Here is an 11,351-nt window from a genome sequence, read left to right as displayed (position 1 = left end):
TTTCTAATTTTTTAACAGCAAATTTTTATGTGATCTAATTATCCGTTTGATCTGATTTTTGGTATATTGATTCCTGGGACAACAAAGAACAATATTTTAAGCGAAGCAACTCTATAATCAAATCCTAAAAATGTAAGTATGTCCATAAACTCAATAAACATTATCCTGTATCAAGAAGTTTTTCAACAAATTTACTCACAATCTTGCTTCGACTCTTATACTTTTATATTCTGATAATTCAGTTTAGACACTATACAAGTGTTAATGTCCGTTTGTCCTACTGTTTCAGTGCTTCGCTTTTATGGATGTTGTCATCCTTGTTTTCTTATGTATAGGGTTTATTACATTCTTAATATCAATTCATTCAGCATTATGTGTATATCAGAATAGATCTGTTACTTTAAAAAAATTTTAACAATTAAAAAAATAAAATTTTTACGAGGAAAATTCCGAAAGCCAATAATGTTTTGAAAATTCATCTTAAGGTTCATAGATAAACGTATGCACGTGGTTCCTTGTAATTTAATGTGGCCTGTCTACAACTAAAATATTACGAAACGAGTGTACACATTTCAATTCTAGATTTTTTGGAAGATTTATCAATTTCAATTTTAATAAAATATCATGTTTCAAATCTCATTGTCAAACTTTTAAAATGTAATTATAAAATTTATTTTGTATATTATGTTATGTAAAATATTACATTTATAAATAAATTAATTTCGTTATTATAATGTGTTATAGTTTTGTAATTTAAAATTACGTTGAACAGTTGGATACGATTTGAAGAAGGATTTCTAAGATCAAAGGCATAATGTTAAAAGCGAAGAATTTCTATTAATATGACTTGTTTGTAAGCATGTCTAATATCTATATTAAGCTACCTATTATTTTGGAATAGATAATAACAGATTTTTATTTCTCGTATTCATTCGAAACCCATAAATATCCCGAGGATTAGAACCGGTTCTCATCATTACGAAAAATCTATGTCTAGCATCTCGGGGCTGAAAATTGGTTTTAGTCTTATAATTGTACATTTTATATCCGCAGAAAGCTGTTTATAATACGATGCGAAAAATAACTATTTTAGATATTGTGTATCAAAAGCGCGTAATGTTCGTTTGTTATAAGCTTTTTATGGGTGTTGTCATCCTTGTACACTATTAAATTACACTTAGAAGAGAATATTGCGACTAGAAAAAGAGATACAATCGAAATGTTTATTTTATCGAAACATTTATATATTTAATTAAAATAATTTTTATGAATTAAAATATGCGCTAGAAAATCAATGAAAAATTTAGCAGGTATAAGGAAATGAACGGTTTGATAACACACTCCTAAATAAGAGAGGGGTAGGTTTCTGGTAAAATCCGTAAAGGTTATGTGTTATAAGTTAAAAACAGTAGTCGAACGATAAAAATTTATGTTAACTTTTTATAAAAAAAATTTTGTCTAGTTCTTTTCGATAAGAAATACACATATTTAGTGAATATTATCGTTCTACTACTATTTTTAAGCCTTAAAACACACACCTTTACGGATTACCAGAAACCTACCCCTTTTTGTTGAAATTCCGAGTGCGTAGCTACTAAACCTTATCCGATTAATGTTAAGTAAGGTTATGTCAGGGATCTAGGGGGATAAGACAATGGCCGATAAATTGATGTATATCCCCAATGATGATGCACAAAATTGCCACTTATGTGGATTAAAATTAATAATTTGAACAATCAACTTAATACACGAACCAATCAAAATTTACTGAAGTTGTTATGCTAACGAATAAGAAAAAGTTTTTATAAAACTTTGGGGACTAGGGTAATAAACAGCCCAATGTCCCCTCCCCCCCTAGGTCAGGGTAAGATTATTTGATATTAATTTGTGCATTGGATATCCCATTTATTGCCAATAATCTAAACCTAAATTAACTTTTGCCAGATTAGGTCTTTTGTATTAAGACCTTTTGTAGGATTAGGCCTTTAATAGCAATGCCTTACTGAAGATAATAATAAACGCTATTGTCGTTTCCCTATACATACAAGAATAAAAGCAGTTATGTGGAGCGAAGCTTTTCTATGATTTAGTTTCTCTGGCAACTGTTGCAGTGTTCACAATGGTTCCAATTCCTAAAATCAATATGTTGGAACTTAGACGTCCATTTGGTGGGAGGAGGGAGGGGTAAAGCGCTGAATACTCTCCTGAAACCTCTCAAACCCCCCTCTAAACCTCATCAAGGTTTCTAAAAATTTATTAGATTACCTCCCTAAAAACCCCTCTTAATCACCCCCTCCACCCCTAAAAAATAAGCTTGGACATCTTCAGATTGCAAAATTTCCCATTCATTTTGTAATTCAAAACTAATGGTATTGAACAAAATACAAAAAGATTTCATTGTATATGGGTAATTAATGTACCTTTGACTTTGGCAAAATATTAGACAAAAAAAAGTTTAAAGTATTTTTGATCTAAGCCTTTTTAGTTGGAGGTATGGGGTTAAACTTCAAATGATGCAGCACCGAATTTTATATCAAGACGTTGAAAAGCTTTTTTTTTGTAGGGGAGGGGGAGATGGGGGTCCTCACCTGCAACGCTGCACTCAATTTTGTCTCCAACTTGAACAAATTCGGGTGGATTCCTTAAATAAATTCAGACGTCAACTTTCAGATAAATAATATTTGACATTGTAGGTAATCGTAAGATTAAATTGGAAGAGGGGGGGGGGATGGGGGAATAATACAAAATAAAAGAAGAAAAAAAACGCTTTTAAGTAAAAGAGGGAAGGGGGAGGGTTAACACACACTCCAGTGAATGGCCGAAAAATGCATATTAAAGAAAATTATTATCAGTCTGCCGAGCTGGGGTTGGGGTAGTTTTTTCCTTATTCCTTAACCATACGGGGTCAACACCTGCAGGGCTACCCAGTACACAATATAACACTTACCTTATCTTAAGTAAAAACAAGAAACTAATCCTACCAGTACCCTATCTATATTTTCTAGATCAATAAGGCAAAATATGAGAATTCATTAGTGTAAACAAAAGAAACAACAACTCAGTGCAGGGAAAAGGGAATTTGATTCTGACAAACAATTCTAAAGAAATGGAATAATACACAGCAACGTTGTTGAAAAGAGACAATCTAAGGAAAAACACACAGCTTAATTTGTAGGTCTAAAGAAAAATTTCCCCACAACCCCCTACCCTTTTTTTCTCCCCTTCATTTACATACGCCAACTTTACCCCAACAAATATTAAATTTTGTGGCAATTTCAATTGGAATTTATTTGCTGAATAGCAGACCCTGCAACAACTAGTGTTTGTTCTACTCTTTGATTTTAGAGTTTCGCTTTTATGGATGTTATCATCCTTGTTAAATTTAAGTCTTGGTGTGGTTTTAGGCTATATTTAATTTGACTTACTTTGCCACACCAAGCCCTGCGGGGGTACCAGTCAGGATAACATCCCCTGGCAATAGTTCTATATGCTTGGACACATAGGATATTAGCTCTTGGATACCTAAATAATAAATGCATTATATATTAGTAGCGGGTACGCCTCTAGGGGCACTTTATTTTAGTTTTAAAAAGAATAGGTACAAACAAAATTTTTATGGGTGAAAGTCATTTTCCAATGTGCAATTTCTCTATGGAGGGTGGTGGTTTCCTCCCCAGAAATAGTTGTCAAATTTCCCTGGATCTATAAGAAACTACATTGTAAAGGAGAACCATATCGGTTCAGCGATTTGCGAGATCTGTTGGTACAGACAGTTGGACATCCTGTTACTTTTATACAAAGATAAATCCAAATCACTATATTTACATGACCTATTCTTAAATAAGTTATAAGGAATCAATTATCATCTCATTTATAGTATTTTGACTGCTAACAGGCCAAAGCAATGCAGGGCCGAAGATATTACGGGTATAGTCCCTTTCGTGGCAACGCCCCTTAAGGGGCGATTCGTCGTATTTTCATAATGGCCTTTGATAGGTTATTTTAGCTTAGGTTAGGTGTTTGCCCCGAAGGGTTAGAGCCCCCTGCAGGGGCTAGAAATAGGAGAAAAGCTATTGCGAAAATACGAAGAAACGCCCCCTAAGGGGCGTTGCCACGGAAGGGACTACACCCGATATTACTAGGGTTAGAAAGATGATTGGTATAAAGAAAGAAAAATAGAAATATCTGAGAATTACCGACACACAGAAGTAGAGTCAATTGGCTCCTAAATTTTTTTTGTAGGATTTAGAAAAAGGCGCTTACCTGCATAGTGCCTAGTAGAGCACAGAAACCCTTCCCCTTTTTTAAAATAAATCAAAAATAAGGGGTTAGTAGTGTTTTTATTTTGGCCAGTTCATATTAGGTACTGGTTAGCCCCGCAAGGTTAGATCCCCGCAGGGATTAGACAGGGAAAAAGCTACCCATTCGCATTTTCAATTTAATTGGGGGGGGGGGGGGTTCTGTGCTCTACAGGCACTTTGATGGAAAGCACCATGGAAAATTTACCAAATATCATGTTGCTAGTGTTGCCCTGCTGTTTTATAGCTCCGTTTACTCGAGTCTCCAGTTTCAAATTAAATGGAATTATCTAAATACAAAACAAGAACAATCATTAATTATATCTATTAGTAGAACAGCATAACTAATTAATAGCGTCATCCTTATACAAGATGTTTGTCTGTCTGTTTGTAGCGAAGGATCTTGTTATTCACTGGACCGATATGGTTCCCCTTTACAGTAACATCTCATATGTCCTGGAAGGTCTGTATATCTAATTTGGGGTAGGCTACATTAACATTCCACAGAGAAATCTCGGATAAATTGTATCCCTTCCTCCGAGAAATAACTTAAAACCTTCACTAGACCAACATTAGGTATATTCAATAAAAAGCACACCCTAATCGGTTCAGCGGCGGTTAGAATGATCTTAAGGAGCAAACCGTCGGACGGACGGATAAATCACTCTACTTTGTATGATAGATTGCAATGTCAGAATAAACTAAATAATTTATTTTGATAAGAACAAACTTTAATCACTAATAATCTATCCTTGTCCTTACCTCGTCTTTGGTAACTATGGCAGGACCAAGACTGCTAAATCCAGGAAAGTTCTGGAAGAAAATAATTTATTCAGTATGGCTCCGAATCCGCCTAATTTTCGCTGAATTTGAATCGGTTCTTAGCAACACTTGAAAAGTTGAAATCATGTACCGTATCGTATTATAGACAACATCCTATTAAAAATGTAATGATAGAAAAACTCCCATTTAAATTAAATGAAATAAAAATCAGATAAAAAAATTCTGTAATATTAATTAAATCCGCGGAAATTTGCTTATAATACGATTCGATAAATAAACTATTATGAAATTCAGTGAGTATATAAGATTAATCTAATAATGTTCCTTTAAAATCAGTTAAAATTTGACATACATACTAAGTCAAAACCTATACCTGTGGGGCCACCCTGTACCCAGTATAACCTAACCTAACATAAAGCCAAATATAAAGACATGAAATTTCATGACCCCCTCCATATGTTTAATCTATTTCAAAATAATGGGGTAGGGGTTCTTTGCTCAACTACACAATTTGAGGGAAACCAATTTTGGTATTAAAAATTTTCGCCATGGAAAAAATATTTATTTTTATTTCTTACCTTAGCTAATGTCCACAAACCTAAAAAATATTAAAAGTAAATTTTCACAAAACGTATAAAGTATAGATTCAATACTAAAATATTCGATAAAAAAAAATATTTTGTTGGTTGGGGACATATCACTCCCAATGAAAATAGCTCAAACCATCACAGGACAATTTGGAATATTCCCTGAAAGCACAACCTAATCGGTTCAGCGGTTAGTAGACTTAAGGCATTGTCAAAAATGGATGGCAATTTCGTAATGATAGAAATTTCGTGGGGACAGATTTTTCGTCAAAATTAATTCATATGAGTTTCAATAATGTGATAAAAATCCATTAATGACAGTAAGGGTAAGAATTCAATACTTGCCTCCATTTGTAGCTATAATATCTCTGGCAGTATAATCAATGCCCACAGTATACCCAAACACATAATCAAGAGCATCTGCCTCATCAACGTTCCTAAGTATATTTGTAGCTATAATATCTCTGGCAGTATAATCAATGCCCACAGTATACTTAAACACATAATCAAGAGCATCTTTCTCATCTGCATTCCTTAGGATATTAGATATGTTTATGATACATGGATCTCAATGGACAAGACAATGGTCGGTACATTGCCATTGACGTTAAACAAAGTTATCCCCTCTTTAAATTATAATTATCGGTTAAATGTTTGGACACTGCAAGTTACCTAATAAATTAACCAATCAAAAGTTTCCAAAGAATTTTAGCCAACGAATAAAATGTCATTTTTCAAAAAATTCTTTTGTCTATTATTTTTGTCAACTATATAACTTTAGTAAAGAGTGGGCATTACTGACATATTATCGACAGTTTAACATTCTAAAGTATAAATAGATGCTTTCTCAATGATTTCAAATGTTCCATTTGTACAGACGATGTGACAAACATACATTAACAATAGAAAAGCTTCTTTTTAATAATAAACATACTTTGCTCTTTTACCAATAACAACAGCAAGTTCTACTTCCCAATCCACTTGTCTAGTTATACTGTTGGGGAGAGGTAACATGGATCCAGTACCTAAATTAATAATCCACTCTAGTTATACTGTTGGGGAGAGGTAACATGGATCCAGTACCTAAATTAATAATCCACTCTAGTTATACTGTTGTGAAGAGGTAACATGGATCCAGTACCTATAATATTAATCTACTTGACTAGTTATACTGTTGTAGAGAGGTAACATGGATCCAGTACCTATAATATTAATCTACTTGACTAGTTATATTGTTGGGGAGAGGTAACATGGATCCAGTACCTATGATATTAATCTACTTGACTAGTTATACTGTTGGGGAGAGGTAACATAGATCCAGTACCTATAATAATAATCCACTATAGTTATACTGTTGGGGAGAGGTAACATAGATCCAGTACCTATAATAATAATCCACTATAGTTATACTGTTGGGGAGAGGTAACATAGATCCAGTACCTATAATATTAATCCACTTGTCTAGTTATACTGTTGGGGAGAGGTAACATGGATCCAGTACCTATAATAATAATCCACTCTAGTTATACTGTTGGGGAGAGGTAACATGGATCCAGTACCTATAATAATAATCCACTCTAGTTATACTGTTGGGGAGAGGTAACATGGATCCAGTACCTATAATAATAATCCACTTGTCTAGTTATACTGTTGTGGAGAGGTAACATAGATCCAGTACCTATAATATTAATCCACTTGTCTAGTTATACTGTTGTGGAGAGGTAACATGGATCCAGTACCTATAATATTAATCTACTTTTCTAGTTATACTGTTGGGGAAAGGTAACATGGATCCAGTACCTATGATATTAATCCACTTGACTAGTTATACTGTTGGGGAGAGGTAACATGGATCCAGTACCTATGATATTAATCTACTTGACTAGTTATACTGTTGTGGAGAGGTAACATGGATCCAGTACCTATGATATTAATCTACTTGACTAGTTATACTGTTGGGGAGAGGTAACATAGATCCAGTACCTATAATAATAATCCACTTGTCTAGTTATACTGTTGGGGAGAGGTAACATGGATCCAGTACCTATAATAATAATCCACTCTAGTTATACTGTTGGGGAGAGGTAACATGGATCCAGTACCTATAATATTAATCCACTTGTCTAGTTATACTGTTGTGGAGAGGTAACATGGATCCTGTACCTATAATATTAATCTACTTGACTAGTTATATTGTTGTGGAGAGGTAACATGGATCCAGTACCTATGATATTAATCTACTTGACTAGTTATACTGTTGTGGAGAGGTAACATAGATCCAGTACCTATGATATTAATCTACTTGACTAGTTATATTGTTGTGGAGAGGTAACATGGATCCAGTAACTATAATAATAATCCACTTGTTTAGTTATACTGTTGGGGAGAGGTAAAATGGATGTTTGTCTCATTGTATCTCTGTTGCTTAAGATCTTACTAATTGCTGAACTGACATGATTCTTCTTTACAGTAAAGCTTCATATAGGTTCAGGTAAGGTTTATAACTATTTTTGAGAATGATACGTCCACCCTACCAGATTAGATTAGATTTAGATTTATTATTCTTAAGTGTACATACATAGAAAAAAACAAAACAACAATAATAAATTAATTATATGAATATTATATACATTTATATATACAGTCAAATTTTATTGATATGGTTAATTTATAAAAAAAATTTCCTCCCAAATGGTAGTTTCCTAAAAAGTAGGAAGCATGCAGTAATGTGTATTCACACATTATTTTCATACGGGCCATATAAGTAAGACAAAAAAAAATTGAAAAAAAAGATAATAAGCAATAGATTAAATCATATTGGAGAGGAAAGAATGATAATAGGAAGGGCACATTCGCTAGTATCAAAACCTTATATAAATGTAAAAACAAAAAATATAAAATCTATATTCAAGTCAAACTCAGTGCATGAATTATTTACAAAAAGTTGCTCCATATTTTTAAAAAATTAAAAAAGGGAAATATATTGAAAACACAAAAATGGGAAAAAAGGAATTGGATAGAGACAACCAGGCAGCAAATTTACACAGACAGCCGAAAATGTAGAGTAGCTAAGCAACTCGAAATTAATTTTACCTGAAATAGTCAAAGGCAGTTTGAGAAATACAATTGGTGACTTTGGCTCGGCTTTTCCCTGTTTAATATAATTGAAAAGAAAATAATAATTATTTTTCTAGAGTGACTTCAAACCCAAATTATAATCACTTGAGTGGACCGATTCTGAGTAATGCTGAAAAATCATGTCTTGTATCGTATTGTAGACAATTTTCCATGAATGATAAACAAATATCTTAACATTGATACCAGTTTTGTTGGCCCGGGCCATTGGACCCTCTTGATCAACAAACTAGAATTAATCTTAAATTTTTCATGACCAATGATAGCATTACCATTGGTCAATATAAAAAGTATACTGACCCATCATTGGTCATTAGTATTGTATGACGTCATTTTTTATTAAGCACTATATTGCTGATTCATAACATGATTATTTTCTTTTTAGTAGCGACGCTACTCTTGAATTTGTAATGGCCGTCAGTCTGGCAGTCAGCTACATTTACATTATTTTACAAGCTATCTATAATACAAAGTAGAACGATGTCTGTCTGTCCGTCTGTCTGTCAGTCCGTCCGTCCGTCTGTCTGTCCGTCCTACCATCCCTTAAAATCTCGGTAACCACTGAACCGATCGGATTCTACTTTTCAGGGTATATACCTACTGGTCCTGTGGTGGTTTTAGGCTATTTTCTTGGGGGGTGGGACACCCCCAACCTCCCCAAAAACAAAAAATCCCCCCCATTATTTTTTTTTTTTTGTAGAAGATTTCCTTGGTCCTTTTATTTCTTTTTTTTTTGCAGGAGATTTCCTTGGTCCTTTTACGAATTTCACCTTAATTTTTTTTATCACCTCTTGGGGCAAAGCCCCTAGAGGCTAGGGGCGAAGCCGCTAGTGAAATATAAATTAGCATGTTAGAGTTAAAAACTTACCAATTCTGCCGCTCCATCCCTTAAAATAAATAAATTATCAATTCTGTAATATTTTTCTATCTATCTAAGCAAATATAAATAATAAAAAATTCATGAAAATAAATAACAGTGTAAAAACCAATTATGATACAATATACAAGGGTATTAGTAGTTTAAACTGTGCAAAAAAAAAGAATCTTTTAAATAATTTTATATTAAGAATCATCTTAAAGAATGACGCACTGATAAACCATTTTAATGAATATTGAACACTTAACGCTGTACCCCTTGCCCTAAGGGCTTTGCCCCAAGAGGTGATAAATTTTTTTTTTTGGCGAAATACGTAAAAGGACAAAGGAAATCTTCTATAAAAAAAGGACCAAGGAAATCCCCTACAAAAAAAAATGGGAGGGGATTTTTTGTTTTTTGGGGGGTTGGGGGTGTCCCACCCCCCAAGAAAATAGCCTAAAACCACCACAGGACCACCAGGTATATTCCCTAAAGAGTAGAATCTGATCGGTTCAGTGGTTACCAAGATCTTAAGGGACGGACAGACAGACAGACATCATTCTACTTTGTATTATACCTTGTATTGATAAAAAAAATATAATTTAATTAAAACAAAAAATCAAAAAAAGTTATTACTAATTTTTATCGCAACACATTTTGGTTTTAAAAGCTTTAGAAATTTGAAGAAAAACAAGGATGACAACATCCATAAAAGCGAAGCTCTGAAACGGTAGAAGTGAATAAGCAGAAAATAAAGGAAAAATATAAAATAAATTTGTTGCAAAACTGCTTTAATAAAGGACATCTTGAAGACTTGATTATAGAGATGTTTCGCTTATAACATTGTACCTTGTTGTAATAGGAATCAAAATCAGATCAATCGGATAATTCTATCACATAAAAATTTGTTGTAAAAAAAGTTAAAAATCAAAATGTTTTAAATGGACGTACGGACATTCTGGAAACGATTAGGACAATTCTAACATGTCTAAATTAACGAAAAGAGCTATCCGTTACTGACGTACATACGGACCGACCATAATTATAGAAAAGCTTTGCTTTTTAAAAGGATATTCTTACTTATAGTTGAGACCAATGCCGATAATCTTGGAAGGATTTGTAATTGGTGATACCAAAGACACCTTAAACAAGATAGGAATTTTTGTGAATAATCCTTATGTCAAATACTTTGAATGACAAAAACCAAATTGTGTCAAAAATGATCCATGTGACATCATAAAAATGAGGGAGATGAGAGGTGAAGTGGGAAAGAAAACCCCTGAAAAAGAGATCAATAATCCAACATTTTTATGACGCCACATGGATCATTTTTGATACAATTTGGTCTTTGTCCTGTGGATAGATTATCTTTCGATCCGATCCCATGGAATTATTTCTTTATATCATCTTTTTACCATTACCTCATAAGGGCGGGATTCTCCTTAGATTTAAGTGATCTTCTAGAGAATCCAAAGCATCATCCACGTGTAAAGGGATGCGTATATTCTAACACCGAAGGATATTAGGTTAAGTAACATCCATCAGACAACCAACCCTTTGATTGCACGACCTTTATCTGAGAAATCCTAACTGTGCATGGTAGTGAGTTGCGCCTGTTTATGGGCCAAGGCATTTCCCCTACTCTTACTATTTATGTCGCGCACCAGACATAGCAGTAGGAACCAGTTTTAA

At 33.5% G+C, this 11,351-nt stretch overlaps 1 protein-coding gene across 1 annotated transcript in view; it reads right to left on the bottom strand.

Moving 5' to 3' along the window:
* Positions 1-1,216: 1,216 nt before the first annotated feature.
* Positions 1,217-11,351, bottom strand: part of LOC145304063 (oxaloacetate tautomerase fahd2, mitochondrial-like) — a 36,404-nt gene continuing 26,269 nt past the window's right edge. The window contains exons 5-15 of the mRNA XM_080145821.1: positions 10,740-10,801; positions 9,672-9,690; positions 8,762-8,819; positions 6,603-6,693; positions 6,014-6,105; positions 5,660-5,679; positions 5,061-5,111; positions 4,507-4,588; positions 3,426-3,522; positions 2,589-2,641; positions 1,217-2,132 (exon numbers count right to left, since the gene is read on the bottom strand). Coding sequence (XP_080001947.1) covers positions 2,080-2,132; positions 2,589-2,641; positions 3,426-3,522; positions 4,507-4,588; positions 5,061-5,111; positions 5,660-5,679; positions 6,014-6,105; positions 6,603-6,693; positions 8,762-8,819; positions 9,672-9,690; positions 10,740-10,801 — 678 coding nt within the window. The 3' untranslated portion in view covers positions 1,217-2,079. The remainder of the gene's footprint in view (positions 2,133-2,588; positions 2,642-3,425; positions 3,523-4,506; positions 4,589-5,060; positions 5,112-5,659; positions 5,680-6,013; positions 6,106-6,602; positions 6,694-8,761; positions 8,820-9,671; positions 9,691-10,739; positions 10,802-11,351) is intronic.

Source organism: Acartia tonsa, chromosome 13 (genome assembly GCF_053477335.1).
Source record: "Acartia tonsa isolate MP-2025a chromosome 13, ASM5347733v1, whole genome shotgun sequence".
Lineage (NCBI taxonomy): Eukaryota > Metazoa > Arthropoda > Copepoda > Calanoida > Acartiidae > Acartia > Acartia tonsa.
Note: the sequence above shows the minus strand (reverse complement) of the source record. Positions and strands in the feature narration are given on the sequence as shown.